General features: G+C 44.4%; 1 protein-coding gene across 1 annotated transcript in view; it reads left to right on the top strand.

The window, feature by feature from the left end:
• LOC139393293 (calcium channel, voltage-dependent, L type, alpha 1C subunit) overlaps nucleotides 1-17551 on the top strand; it is a 511196-nt gene that overhangs the window by 375873 nt on the left and 117772 nt on the right. Inside the window, exons 5-8 of the mRNA XM_071141816.1 lie at nucleotides 1-133; nucleotides 2931-3101; nucleotides 3647-3846; nucleotides 17119-17222. The exon at nucleotides 1-133 is cut by the window's left edge and continues 7 nt beyond it. Coding sequence (XP_070997917.1) covers nucleotides 1-133; nucleotides 2931-3101; nucleotides 3647-3846; nucleotides 17119-17222 — 608 coding nt within the window. The remainder of the gene's footprint in view (nucleotides 134-2930; nucleotides 3102-3646; nucleotides 3847-17118; nucleotides 17223-17551) is intronic.

Genomic DNA, 17551 nt, shown 5'->3' with positions numbered 1-17551 from the left:
AGTGCTATATTAGAGCAGGCCACCAAAGTGGATGGAGGGACGCCCATAGGAGGGAAGGCAGCGGGCTTTGATGTGAAGGCACTACGGGCGTTCAGGGTGCTCAGGCCACTCAGACTGGTGTCTGGGGTGCCCAGTGAGTCTCACACACACACACACAACGACACACACACACACACACACACACAGAATGACACACACACAACGACACACACAACGACACACACACACAACAACACACACACACACACAACGACACAAAGGGCGCAGGACATGAAATATCTTACAAGAATCAGAGAGGGAGGGAGGGAGGGAGGGAGGGCAGGAGGGAGGGAGGGAGGGAGGGAGGGAGAGAGGGAGGGAGGGAGAGAGGGAGAGAGGGAGGGAGCGAGCGAGGGAGGGAGGGAGGGAGGGAGGGAGGGAGGGAGGGAGGGAGGGAGGGAGGGAGGGAGGGAGGGAGGGAGGGAGGGAGGGAGGGAGGGAGGGAGGGAGGGAGGGAGGGAGGGAAGCAACACTTTACCTGTATGAAGTGTACATTAGAAATGTGTAAACTTAATTTCCCATTTCGGAAATTGGTATTGATTGATATTATGTTAAATCGTAAACGCATTTAAAGGTCAAAGTAATACTAAGTCAACTACTGACAAACACAGCATAGTGGATTACTCTGTCAACTAGTTTAGGAGAAAATGATTTGTCTGAACCTGGAGAGACTTCAGGGGTATTGGTCAGCCACCCCCCTTCCTCCTCCACTGGGGAGCAGGTGCAGCGGGAGATTGGGAGGAGATTGGGGGAGGAGATAGCGTGTAATATTGGGCTGATGATAGTCTGGGCTGATCTCTGACATGGTGACCAGACCACTGATTTACAAGATGGCTTTACTGTCTGTGGTCACAGCTAGATGATACATTGGGAGTCTATAGGGGGAGGGGAGACCCACACACAGCTAGGTGATACATTGGGAGTCTATAGGGGGAGGGGAGACCCACACACAGTTAGGTGATACATTGGGAGTCTATGGGGGGAGGGGAGACCCACACACAGCTAGGTGATACATTGGGAGTCTATGGGGGGAAGGGAGACCCACACACAGCTAGCTAGCTCTGTCTCCCCTAGTTAACCTGTGTTATCGTGTCTCTCTAGGCCTTTCGGTAGTGTCTACATAGCCTCGGGAGACGCCGGATCGCGCCGGCTTACATTAAACGCTGCACAAATATCAGTTTGGTGTGAGACTTAGCCCAGCCTTATCCTATCACCGTTGCCTCGGACCAATCAGCTTCCTCTGATGAACCGGGGGGGTGTGGTTTAGTTGATGAGGAACGCAAAGCTCCGTCGCTGACAGGCAGTAAGACAACGACGCGCCTAACGTCACACTTATGAGGTGAAAGCTTCACATGAAGCTTCACGTACAGATGAACTCTACTGAATGAACTCTGCTGTCCATACAGATAAACTCTGCTGGTCGTACAGATGAACTCTGCTGAATGAACTCTGCTGTCCGTACAGATAAACTCTGCTGGTCGTACAGATGAACTCTGCTGGTCGTACAGATGAACTCTGCTGGTCGTACAGATGAACTCTGCTGGTCGTACAGATGAACTCTGCTGTCCGTAAGATGAACTCTGCTGGTCGTACAGATGAACTCTACTGAATGAACTCTGCTGGTCGTACAGATGAACTCTGCTGGTCGTACAGATGAACTCTGCTGGTCGTACAGATGAACTCTGCTGGTCGTACAGATGAACTCTGCTGGTCGTACAGATGAACTCTACTGAATGAACTCTGCTGGTCGTACAGATGAACTCTGCTGAATAAACTCTGCTGTCCATACAGATAAACTCTGCTGGTCGTACAGATGAACTCTGCTGAATGAACTCTGCTGTCCGTACAGATAAACTCTGCTGGTCGTACAGATGAACTCTGCTGGTCGTACAGATGAACTCTGCTGGTCGTACAGATGAACTCTGCTGTCCGTACAGATGAACTCTACTGAATGAACTCTGCTGTCCATACAGATAAACTCTGCTGGCCGTACAGATGAACTCTGCTGGCCGTACAGATGAACTCTGCTGAATAAACTCTGCTGTCCGTACAGATGAACTCTGCTGTCCGTACAGATGAACTCTACTGAATGAACTCTGCTGTCCGTACAGATGAACTCTACTGAATGAACTCTGCTGTCCGTACAGATGAACTCTACTGAATGAACTCTGCTGTCCGTACAGATAAACTCTGCTGGTCGTACAGATGAACTCTGCTGTCCGTACAGATGAACTCTGCTGGCCGTACAGATGAACTCTGCTGGTCGTACAGATGAACTCTGCTGTCCGTACAGATGAACTCTGCTGTCCGTACAGATGAACTCTGCTGGTCGTACAGATGAACTCTGCTGGTCGTACAAATGAACTCTGCTGGTCGTACAGATGAACTCTGCTGAATGAACTCTGCTGGCCGTCAGACCTGCTCCACTCTTTCACAAAGCAAATCATGGAAAATGACGAGAAGGTTGGATGAACTGCAGGCTGTCGGAGGTTTAGTGTATCGAGACGGTCTCTGTATTGAATCTGATGCAGTAGCCTGATCTTTACGGTTTGGCAACAAACCGTCTGTTAGTCTCACGTGGACGTGTATATATCTAGGATGAAGATAACATCTTGTTTTTAACCTAGAAAATGCAGCGCTGTGGCTTCTGTTTTTTTGATTGGTCGAAGGTGATCCAATCGCTTTCTCATGTGTTTTGTGCAACGCCCCTCGGCCAAAACTGCTTCGATGGGATCACTTCTAGACTGATGCTGCAGAGCTAATCAGCCTGCTAGTGACGAGACCCGTGCTTACCTACCTGTCTGCATATATAAGGTGTGTGTGTGTGTGTGTGTTAACGTGTGGTTGTTGTGGAGTCTCGATGTGAAACACTGTCTCCTCTCCCTCTCCAGGCCTTCAGGTTGTGCTGAACTCCATCATCAAGGCCATGGTTCCTCTCCTGCACATCGCCCTGCTGGTCCTGTTCGTCATCATCATCTACGCCATCATCGGCCTGGAGCTGTTCATGGGCAAGATGCACCGCACCTGTTTCTATAACAGAGAGGGACATCCCTTCTACAGAGGTAGGAACACACACACACACACACACACACACACACACACACACCTGCTTCTATAACAGAGAGGGACATCCCTTCTACAGAGATAGGAACACACACACACACACACACACACACACACACACACACACACACCTGCTTCTACAACAGAGAGGGACATCCCTTCTACAGAGGTAGAAACACACACACACACACACACACACACACACACACACACACACACACACACACACACACACACACACACACACACCTGCTTCTATAACAGAGAGGGACATCCCTTCTACAGAGATAGGAACACACACACACACACACACACACACACACACACACACACACACACACATACACACACACACACACACCTGCTTCTATAACAGAGAGGGAAATCCCTTCTACAGAGGTAGGAACACACACGCACACACACACACACACACACACCTGCTTCTATAACAGAGAGGGACATCCCTTCTACAGAGGTAGGAACACACACACACACACACACACACGTGTATACATGTGGTTAAATCTGTGTGTCCTCCCTACAGGTCCCATAGTGGAGGAGAAGCCGGCCCCCTGCGCTCCTAACGGGGCTCACGGCCGCCACTGCTCCCAGAACGCCACGCAATGCATGATGGGCTGGGAGGGGCCTAACGATGGCATCACTAACTTCGACAACTTTGCGTTTGCCATGTTGACGGTGTTCCAGTGTATCACCATGGAGGGCTGGACAGACGTCCTCTACTGGGTGAGTCTACACCAAGGATGGAGATCAGGGCTTCACGGATCAGTTTCTGGTGACCCCGGTCCATTCCACACATTCATGGGCTGCACCTCCCCATCACGAGGTCACCTCATGGGCTGCACCTCCCCATCACCAGGTCACCTCATGTGCTGCACCTCCCCGTCACGAGGTCACCTCATGGGCTGCACCTCCCCATCACGAGGTCACCTCATGGGCTGCACCTCCCCGTCACGAGATCACCTCATGGGCTGCACCTCCCCATCACGAGGTCACCTCATGGGCTGCACCTCCCCGTCACGAGGTCGCCTCATGGGCTGCACCTCCCCGTCACGAGGTCACCTCATGGGCTGCAGCTCCCCACGTCATGAGGTCGCCTCATGGGCTGCACCTCCCCATCACCGAGGTCACCTCATGGGCTGCACCTCCCCGTCACGAGGTCACCTCATGGGCTGCACCTCCCCATCACGAGGTCACCTCATGGGCTGCACCTCCCCACCTCATGGGCTGCACCTCCCCACGTCACGAGGTCACGTCATGGGCTGCACCTCCCCACGTCACGAGGTCACCTCATGGGCTGCACCTCCCCAACACGAGGTCACCTCATGGGCTGCACCTCCCCATCACAGAGGTCACCTCATGGGCTGCACCTCCCCATCACAGAGGTCACCTCATGGGCTGCACCTCCCCGTCACGAGGTCACCTCATGGGCTGCACCTCCCCATCACGAGGTCACCTCATGGGCTGCACCTCCCCGTCACGAGATCACCTCATGGGCTGCACCTCCCCATCACCGAGGTCACCTCATGGGCTGCACCTCCCCACCTCATGGGCTGCACCTCCCCACCTCATGGGCTGCACCTCCCCACGTCATGGGCTGCACCTCCCCTTCACGAGGTCGCCTCATGGGCTGCACCTCCCCGTCACGAGGTCACCTCATGGGCTGCAGCTCCCCACGTCATGAGGTCGCCTCATGGGCTGCACCTCCCCGTCACGAGGTCACCTCATGGGCTGCACCTCCCTATCACGAGGTCACCTCATGGGCTGCACCTCCCCACCTCATGGGCTGCACCTCCCCACGTCATGAGGTCACGTCATGGGCTGCACCTCCCCGTCACGAGGTCACCTCATGGGCTGCATCTACCCACGTCACGAGGTCACCTCATGGGCTGCACCTCCCCATCACGAGGTCACCTCATGGGCTGCACCTCCCCGTCACGTGGTCACCTCATGGGCTGCACCTCCCCGTCACGAGGTCACCTCATGGGCTGCACCTCCCCATCACGAGGTCACCTCATGGGCTGCACCTCCCCACCTCATGGGCTGCACCTCCCCACGCCATGAGGTCGCGTCATGGGCTGCACCTCCCCGTCACGAGGTCACCTCATGGGCTGCACCTCCCCACGTCACGAGGTCGCCTCATGGGCTGCACCTCCCCATCACGAGGTCACCTCATGGGCTGCACCTCCCCATCACGAGGTCACCTCATGGGCTGCACCTCCCCATCACGAGGTCACCTCATGGGCTGCACCTCCCCATCACGAGGTCACCTCATGGGCTGCACCTCCCCATCACGAGGTCACCTCATGGGCTGCACCTCCCCATCACGAGGTCACCTCATGGGCTGCACCTCCCCATCACAAGGTCACCTCATGGGCTGCACCTCCCCATCACGAGGTCACCTCATGTCATCGTTATGAACGTTCTCAAGCCGTCCTCTACCGGTGACGTAGTGGAGCCCTTAGGTGGTGATAAGTAATCAACTCATCATAAAGCCCTAGATGAGTTCTGGTCCAATACCAGAACATCTGATTCAACTCATCATAAAGCCCTAGATGAGTTCTGGTCCAATACCAGAACATCTGATTCAACTCTTCATAAAGCCCTAGATTAGTTCTGGTCCAACACCAGAACATCTGATTCAACTCATCATAAAGCCCTAGATTAGTTCTGGTCCAACACCAGAACATCTGATTCAACTCATCATAAAGCCCTAGATGAGTTCTGGTCCAACACCAGAACATCTGATTCAACTCATCATAAAGCCCTAGATGAGTTTAATCTCGTCTTCTACAGTTGGTACAGCCTTTAGTAGACCTCTTAACTCATCATTAAGCCCTAGATGAGTTTACTCTCGTCTTCTACAGTTGGTACAGCCTTTAGTAGACCTCTTGACTTTTTCCACATTTTGTTACGTTACAGCGTTTTTCTAAGATGGATTAAATAAAAAAATATCCTTAGAAATCTACACACAATACTCCATAATGACAAAGCGAAAACAGATTTGTCTAAATCTTTGCACATTTATAAAATATTTAAAACAGAAATACCTTGTTTACATAAGTATTCAGACTCTTTGCTATGAGACTCAAAATTGAGCTCAGGTGCATCCTGTTTCCATTGATCTACAACTTGATTGGAGTCCACCTGTGGTAAATTCAATTGATTGGACATTATTTGGAAAGGTACACACCTGTCTATATAAGGTCCCACAGTTGACAGTGCATGTCAGAGCAAAAACCAAGCCATGAGGTCAAAGGAAGTGTCCGTAGAGTTCCGAGACAGGATTGTGCGAGGCACAGATCTGGGGAAGGGTACCAAAACATTTCTGCAGGATTGAAGGTCCCCAAGAACACAGTAGTTTCTATCATTCTTTAATGGAAGAAGTTTAGAACCACCAAGACTCTTCCTAGAGCTGGCCATCTGACCAAACTGAGCGATTGGGGGAGAAGGGCATTGGTCATGGAGGTGACCAAAAACCCGATGGTCACTCTGACAGAGCTCCAGAGTTCCTCTGTGGAGATGGGAGAACCATCCAGACGGACAACCACTCCACCAATCAGGCCTTTATGGTAGAGTGGCCAGACGGAAGCCACTCCTCAGTAAAAAGCACATGACAGCCCGCTTGAAGTTTGCCAAAAGGCACCTAAAGGACTCAGACCATGAGAAACAAGATGCTTTGCTCTGATGAAACCAAGATTGACCACTTTGGCCTGAATGCCAAGCATCATGTCTGGAGGAAACCTGGCACCCTCCCTACGGTGAAGCATGGTGGTGGTAGCATCATGCTGTGGGGATGTTTTTCAGTGGCAGGGACTGGGAGACTAGTCTGGATGAAGGCAAAGATGAACGGAGCAAAGTAAAAATATAAATATATATGTTTTTGCTTTGTCATTATGGGGTATTGTGATGTCATTATGGGGTATTGTGATGTCATTATGGGGTATTGTGATGTCATTATGGGGTATTGTGATGTCATTATGGGCTATTGTGATGTCATTATGGGGTATTGTGTGTAGATTGATGACAGGGGAAAAATGATTTAATCCAAAAGTCAAGGGGTCTGAATACTTTCTGAAGGCTCAGTACATATCATAGTTTGGAAGAAGGTTGTTGGGCGTCATCCATTGAGAAACACTGAACGGACCATGAGAGATATCAACAGAATGAAAATAACACTGATGAAACGCGAAGAGAAATTGTATTTTCAGACACACAAAAACACATGAACACACACACACACACATGCACACACACACACACACACACACACATGCACACACACACATGCACACACACATGCACACACACACATGCACACACACACACACACACACACACACACACATGCACACACACACCTGTTATCCCATCGCGTCATAGCCACTGACTGTAAAGTGCCAATTTCCTGCCTCGGGAAACGATAGCCAATCAGATCCCCAGCTGATAACAGATGAGTGATGAGACAGTGTGTGTGTTTCTAGTCCATGACAGTTCAGCGCACCTCACACACACACTGCACATTCCCTACACTTCTTCATTGGAGGGGATGCTGGTGACTTGTATTGGGTCGTGTTCCAATAGGTACCCTATTCCCCAGTATAGGGCACTGTATCACAGCCGGCCGTCATTGTAAAATAAGAATTTGTTCATAACTGACTTGCCTGGTTAAATAAAGTAAATAAATAAATAAATTAAACATAATATTAATGATAACAATACATTGAAGTCCCCCGTTATTAACACCTAGGCAGTATTAGGGGTGAGTGAGTGTGTGAAGAGAGGAGGGAGGGAAAATGAAAGAGAGGGAGATAGAGGGAGGGAAAATGAGAGAGAGCGAGAGAGAGAGAGAGAGAGAGAGAGAGAGAGAGAGAACAGTCTGGTCTGGGTTAAATGAGAAACCCAGAGGAAACTGTTCCCTATTCTCACTGTACGAGGATCTACCTCACACTACACAAATACTATGTAGCTTTGTCACACACACACACACACACACACACACACACACACACACACACACACACACAAACAAGCGTACACAAACAAACACACACAATGTCTAATATCCTCTGGCAGGTTTTAGCTGTCAACCATTACAAAATGTGTGTTTCAGTGACCTTGACTGTTTTTACCCTGTAAATGTGGGGACATGTTATTAATTAAGACCATGATGGATGAAATGGGCCTGGCTCTACACCCCCTCTCTGTACTGTCTATCTGCCTGCCTGTCTGTCTGCTATTCTGACTACTGTATAAGTGTGTACCAAATGTCACATAGGTGCCGTTTGGGACACAAGCCATGTGTGCTCAGTTCAGCTCACAGGCATTGACTGACTGAGTTCTGTTGCAGTAGCATTGACTGACTGAGTTCTGTTGCAGTAGCATTGACTGACTGAGTTCTGTTGCAGTAGCATTGACTGACTGAGTTCTGTTGCAGTAGCATTGACTGACTGAGTTCTGTTACAGTAGCATTGACTGACTGAGTTCTGTTACAGTAGCATTGACTGACTGAGTTCTGTTACAGTAGCATTGACTGACTGAGTTCTGTTACAGTAGCATTGACTGACTGAGTTCTGTTACAGTAGCATTGTAACTGAAGGTCTGAAGGAACAATGAAAGGAATGTCTTCTCAACCAGGAGTGTCTTCTCAACCAGGCAATATACTACATTATGTCTTCTCAACCAGGAGTGTCTTCTCAACCAGGCAATATACTACATTATGTCTTCTCAACCAGGAGTGTCTTCTCAACCAGAAAATATACTACATTATGTCTTCTCAACCAGGCAATATACTACATTATACATTATGTCTTCTCAATAAGGCAATATACTACATTATGTCTTCTCAACAAGGCAATATACTACATTACGTCTCTACCACCATCCATATCACATTATGTCTCTACTACCATATCACATTATGTCTCTACCACCATCCATATCACATTATGTCTCTACCACCATATCACATTATGTCTCTACTACCATATCACATTATGTCTCTATCACCATATCACATTATGTCTCTACTACCATATCACATTATGTCTATACTACCATATCACATTATGTCTCTACCACCCTATCACATTATGTCTCTACCACCATCCATATCACATTATGTCTCTACTACCATATCACATTATGTCTCTATCACCATATCACATTATGTCTCTACTACCATATCACATTATGTCTCTATCACCATATCACATTATGTCTCTACTACCATATCACATTATGTCTCTACCACCATATCACATTATGTCTCTACCACCATATCACATTATGTCTCTACTACCATATCACATTATGTCTCTACCACCATCCATATCACATTATGTCTCTACCACCATCCATATCACATTATGTCTCTACTACCATATCACATTATGTCTCTACCACCATATCACATTATGTCTCTACCACCATCCATATCACATTATGTCTCTACTACCATATCACATTATGTCTCTATCACCATCCATATCACATTATGTCTCTACTACCATATCACATTATGTCTCTACCACCATATCACATTATGTCTTTACTACCATATCACATTATGTCTCTACCACCATCCATATCACATTATGTCTCTACCACCATCCATATCACATTATGTCTCTACTACCATATCACACTATGTCTCTACCACCATATCACATTATGTCTCTACCACCATATCACATTATGTCTCTACTACCATATCACATTATGTCTCTACCACCATCCATATCACATTATGTCATTACCACCATATCACATTATGTCTCTACTACCATATCACATTGTCTCTACCACCATATCACATTATGTCTCTACCACCATCCATATCACATTATGTCTCTACTACCATATCACATTATGTCTCTACCACCATCCATATCACATTATGTCTCTACCACCACCCATATCACATTATGTCTCTACTACCATATCACATTATGTCTCTACCACCATCCATATCACATTATGTCTCTACCTCCATATCACATTATGTCTCTACCACCATCCATATCACATTATGTCTCTACTACCATGTCACATTATGTCTCTACCACCATCTATATCACATTATGTCTCTACTACCATATCACATTATGTCTCTATCACCATCCATATCACATTATGTCTCTACCACCATCCATATCACATTATGTCTCTACCTCCATATCACATTATGTCTCTACTACCATATCCCATTATGTCTCTACTACCATATCACATTATGTCTCTACCACCATATCACATTATGTCTCTACCACCATCCATATCACATTATGTCTCTACCACCATATCACATTATGTCTCTACTACCATATCACATTATGTCTCTACTACCATCCATATCACATTATGTCTCTACCACCATATCACATTATGTCTCTACTACCATATCACATTATGTCTCTACCACCATCCATATCACATTATGTCTCTACCACCATATCACATTATGTCTCTACTACCATATCACATTATGTCTCTACTACCATATCACATTATGTCTCTACTACCATATCACATTATGTCTCTACTACCATCCATATCACATTATGTCTCTATCACCATCCATATCACATTATGTCTCTACTACCATATCACATTATGTCTCTACTACCATGTCACATTATGTCTCTACTACCATCCATATCACATTATGTCTCTACTACCATATCACATTATGTCTCTACTACCATATCACATTATGTCTCTACTACCATATCACATTATGTCTCTATCACCATATCACATTATGTCTCTATCACCATCCATATCACATTATGTCTCTACCACCATATCACATTATGTCTCTACCACCATCCATATCACATTATGTCTCTACTACCATGTCACATTATGTCTCTACCACCATATCACATTATGTCTCTACGACCATGTCACATTATGTCTCTACCACCATCCATATCACATTATGTCTCTACTACCATGTCACATTATGTCTCTACCACCATATCACATTATGTCTCTACTACCATATCACATTATGTCTCTACTACCATATCACATTATGTCTCTACCACCATATCACATTATGTCTCTACTACCATATCACATTATGTCTCTACCACCATCCATATCACATTATGTCTCTACCTCCATATCACATTATGTCTCTACTACCATATCACATTATGTCTCTACCACCATATCACATTATGTCTCTACTACCATATCACATTATGTCTCTACCACCATATCACATTATGTCTCTACTACCATATCACATTATGTCTCTACCACCATCCATATCACATTATGTCTCTATCACCATCCATATCACATTATGTCTCTATCACCATCCATATCACATTATGTCTCTACTACCATATCACATTATGTCTCTACTACCATATCACATTATGTCTCTACTACCATATCACATTATGTCTCTACTACCATATCACATTATGTCTCTACCACCATATCACATTATGTCTCTATCACCATCCATATCACATTATGTCTCTACTACCATATCACATTATGTCTCTATCACCATATCACATTATGTCTCTACCACCATCCATATCACATTATGTCTCTACCACCATATCACATTATGTCTCTATCACCATCCATATCACATTATGTCTCTAGCACCATATCACATTATGTCTCTACCACCATATCACATTATGTCTCTATCACCATATCACATTATGTCTCTACTACCATATCACATTATGTCTCTACCACCATCCATATCACATTATGTCTCTACTACCATATCACATTATGTCTCTACCACCATATCACATTATGTCTCTACCACCATCCATATCACATTATGTCTCTATCACCATCCATATCACATTATGTCTCTACTACCATATCACATTATGTCTCTACCACCATATCACATTATGTCTCTATCACCATATCACATTATGTCTCTACCACCATCCATATCACATTATGTCTCTACCACCATCCATATCACATTATGTCTCTACTACCATATCACATTATGTCTCTAGCACCATATCACATTATGTCTCTACCACCATATCACATTATGTCTCTACTACCATATCACATTATGTCTCTACTACCATATCACATTATGTCTCTACTACCATATCACATTATGTCTCTACCACCATCCATATCACATTATGTCTCTATCACCATCCATATCACATTATGTCTCTACCACCATATCACATTATGTCTTTACTACCATATCACATTATGTCTCTACCACCATCCATATCACATTATGTCTCTACCACCATCCATATCACATTATGTCTCTACTACCATATCACACTATGTCTCTACCACCATATCACATTATGTCTCTACCACCATATCACATTATGTCTCTACTACCATATCACATTATGTCTCTACCACCATCCATATCACATTATGTCATTACCACCATATCACATTATGTCTCTACTACCATATCACATTGTCTCTACCACCATATCACATTATGTCTCTACCACCATCCATATCACATTATGTCTCTACTACCATATCACATTATGTCTCTACCACCATCCATATCACATTATGTCTCTACCACCACCCATATCACATTATGTCTCTACTACCATATCACATTATGTCTCTACCACCATCCATATCACATTATGTCTCTACCTCCATATCACATTATGTCTCTACCACCATCCATATCACATTATGTCTCTACTACCATGTCACATTATGTCTCTACCACCATCTATATCACATTATGTCTCTACTACCATATCACATTATGTCTCTATCACCATCCATATCACATTATGTCTCTACCACCATCCATATCACATTATGTCTCTACCTCCATATCACATTATGTCTCTACTACCATATCCCATTATGTCTCTACTACCATATCACATTATGTCTCTACCACCATATCACATTATGTCTCTACCACCATCCATATCACATTATGTCTCTACCACCATATCACATTATGTCTCTACTACCATATCACATTATGTCTCTACTACCATCCATATCACATTATGTCTCTACCACCATATCACATTATGTCTCTACTACCATATCACATTATGTCTCTACCACCATCCATATCACATTATGTCTCTACCACCATATCACATTATGTCTCTACTACCATATCACATTATGTCTCTACTACCATATCACATTATGTCTCTACTACCATATCACATTATGTCTCTACTACCATCCATATCACATTATGTCTCTATCACCATCCATATCACATTATGTCTCTACTACCATATCACATTATGTCTCTACTACCATGTCACATTATGTCTCTACTACCATCCATATCACATTATGTCTCTACTACCATATCACATTATGTCTCTACTACCATATCACATTATGTCTCTACTACCATATCACATTATGTCTCTATCACCATATCACATTATGTCTCTATCACCATCCATATCACATTATGTCTCTACCACCATATCACATTATGTCTCTACCACCATCCATATCACATTATGTCTCTACTACCATGTCACATTATGTCTCTACCACCATATCACATTATGTCTCTACGACCATGTCACATTATGTCTCTACCACCATCCATATCACATTATGTCTCTACTACCATGTCACATTATGTCTCTACCACCATATCACATTATGTCTCTACTACCATATCACATTATGTCTCTACTACCATATCACATTATGTCTCTACCACCATATCACATTATGTCTCTACTACCATATCACATTATGTCTCTACCACCATCCATATCACATTATGTCTCTACCTCCATATCACATTATGTCTCTACTACCATATCACATTATGTCTCTACCACCATATCACATTATGTCTCTACTACCATATCACATTATGTCTCTACCACCATATCACATTATGTCTCTACTACCATATCACATTATGTCTCTACCACCATCCATATCACATTATGTCTCTATCACCATCCATATCACATTATGTCTCTATCACCATCCATATCACATTATGTCTCTACTACCATATCACATTATGTCTCTACTACCATATCACATTATGTCTCTACTACCATATCACATTATGTCTCTACTACCATATCACATTATGTCTCTACCACCATATCACATTATGTCTCTATCACCATCCATATCACATTATGTCTCTACTACCATATCACATTATGTCTCTATCACCATATCACATTATGTCTCTACCACCATCCATATCACATTATGTCTCTACCACCATATCACATTATGTCTCTATCACCATCCATATCACATTATGTCTCTAGCACCATATCACATTATGTCTCTACCACCATATCACATTATGTCTCTATCACCATATCACATTATGTCTCTACTACCATATCACATTATGTCTCTACCACCATCCATATCACATTATGTCTCTACTACCATATCACATTATGTCTCTACCACCATATCACATTATGTCTCTACCACCATCCATATCACATTATGTCTCTATCACCATCCATATCACATTATGTCTCTACTACCATATCACATTATGTCTCTACCACCATATCACATTATGTCTCTATCACCATATCACATTATGTCTCTACCACCATCCATATCACATTATGTCTCTACCACCATCCATATCACATTATGTCTCTACTACCATATCACATTATGTCTCTAGCACCATATCACATTATGTCTCTACCACCATATCACATTATGTCTCTACTACCATATCACATTATGTCTCTACTACCATATCACATTATGTCTCTACTACCATATCACATTATGTCTCTACCACCATCCATATCACATTATGTCTCTATCACCATCCATATCACATTATGTCTCTAGCACCATATCACATTATGTCTTTACCACCATCCATATCACATTATGTCTCTACCTCCATATCACATTATGTCTCTACTACCATATCACATTATGTCTCTACTACCATGTCACATTATGTCTCTACCACCATCTATATCACATTATGTCTCTACTACCATATCACATTATGTCTCTACCACCATATCACATGATGTCTCTACTACCATATCACATTATGTCTCTACCACCATCCATATCACATTATGTCTCTATCACCATCCATATCACATTATGTCTCTACCACCATCCATATCACATTATGTCTCTACTACCATATCACATTATGTCTCTACTACCATATCACATTATGTCTCTACCACCATCCATATCACATTATGTCTCTATCACCATCCATATCACATTATGTCTCTACTACCATATCACATTATGTCTCTACCACCATATCACATTATGTCTCTATCACCATATCACATTATGTCTCTACCACCATCCATATCACATTATGTCTCTACCACCATCCATATCATATTATGTCTCTACTACCATATCACATTATGTCTCTAGCACCATATCACATTATGTCTCTACCACCATATCACATTATGTCTCTACTACCATATCACATTATGTCTCTACTACCATATCACATTATGTCTCTACTACCATATCACATTATGTCTCTACCACCATCCATATCACATTATGTCTCTATCACCATCCATATCACATTATGTCTCTAGCACCATATCACATTATGTCTCTACCACCATCCATATCACATTATGTCTCTACCTCCATATCACATTATGTCTCTACTACCATATCACATTATGTCTCTACTACCATGTCACATTATGTCTCTACCACCATCTATATCACATTATGTCTCTACTACCATATCACATTATGTCTCTACCACCATATCACATTATGTCTCTATCACCATATCACAGTATGTCTCTACTACCATGCCGCAGCCACACACACACGCACGCACGCACACACACACACACACACACACACGCTCATAACCTGCCATAACCTGTACTCTTAAGGTCGAATTCTAACCTTAACCCTAACCTTAACCCTAACCCTAAACTTAAACCTAAATCTAATCTTAACCCTAAACCCCCTAGAAATAGCATTTGGTCCCCACAAGTATAGTTAAACACACACACACACACACACACACACACACACACACACACACACACACACACACACACACTGCACTACTTAACTCTACAACGACCAGAGAGGGCTTTGTTCAAGGGTGTTTGTGATCAAGAGGCATTTGTTCACAGCTGAGATATTGTTCAGTAGTATTCTAGAGTTCTGATGATCTCTCGTTGTCTCCAACGTTCTGGTTCTCTTTCCTGTCACAGGGTACTTGTTGGAATTCTAGAGTGGGAGCTTGACATTGTAAATGAATTAATTAGCTCCATTGTTTGGGGTTTTGTATCTGAAGTAGCTTTACCCTTCACACGTACAAATACACACATATGAGTGCTGGCACGTACACACACAAATGCACACACTTCTCCAACCTTGCCGTTTTCTGCTTTTGTGTAATTGTGCAATTTCTTAGCTTTGTTTATTTCCTTCATTCTTTTTTAACCCCCCTATTCTTGTCTTCCAATCCCTGTCCTCTCTCTCTAAACCCCTCCTCCTCCTTCTTGTCTTCCAATCCCTGTCCTCTCTCTCTAAACCCCTCCTCCTCCTTATTGTCTTCCAATCCTGTCCTCTCTCTCTAAACCCCTCCTCCTCCTTCTTGTCTTCCAATCCCTGTCCTCTCTCTAAACCCCTCCTCCTCCTTCTTGTCTTCCAATCCCTGTCCTCTCTCTCTAAACCCCTCCTCCTCCTTCTTGTCTTCCAATCCCTGTCCTCTCTCTCTAAACCCCTCCTCCTCCTTCTTGTCTTCCAATCCCTGTCCTCTCTCTCTAAACCCCTCCTCCTCCTTCTTGTCTTCTTGCCTCCTTCTTGTCTTCCAATCCCTGTCCTCTCTCTCTAAACCCCTCCTCCTCCTTCTTGTCTTCTTGCCTCCTTCTTGTCTTCCAATCCCTGTCCTCTCTCTCTAAACCCCTCCTCCTCCTTCTTGTCTTACAATCCCTGTCCTCTCTCTCTAAACCCCTCCTCCTCTTCCTTCTCTCTGTTCTCTAGATGCAAGATGCTATGGGCTATGAACTTCCCTGGGCCTATTTTGTCAGTCTCGTCATCTTTGGATCCTTTTTCGTTCTAAATCTGGTTCTGGGGGTGTTGAGCGGGTAAGAGCGCTGTGTGTGTGTGTGTGTGTGTGTGTGTGTGTGTGTGTGTGTGTGTGTGTGTGTGTTTGTGTGTGTGTGTGTGTGTGTGTGTTTGCCCTCCCTGTGACCGCAGACCAGACAACAAGACTCCTGGGACAGAGAAAGAAAGGGATGAAAAGAGACTATACGATGGAGGGGAGAGGGAGACACTCAGAACAGAGGGGAGAGGGAGGAGACACACAGAACGGAGGGGAGAGGGAGACACTCAGAACAGAGGGGAGAGGGAGGAGACACTCAGAAAGGAGGGGAGAGGGAGGAGACACTCAGAACGGAGGGGAGTGAGACACTCA

The sequence above is a fragment of the Oncorhynchus clarkii genome, chromosome 33, assembly GCF_045791955.1.
Source record: "Oncorhynchus clarkii lewisi isolate Uvic-CL-2024 chromosome 33, UVic_Ocla_1.0, whole genome shotgun sequence".
Lineage (NCBI taxonomy): Eukaryota > Metazoa > Chordata > Actinopteri > Salmoniformes > Salmonidae > Oncorhynchus > Oncorhynchus clarkii.
This window is presented reverse-complemented; position numbering and strand designations above follow the sequence as displayed.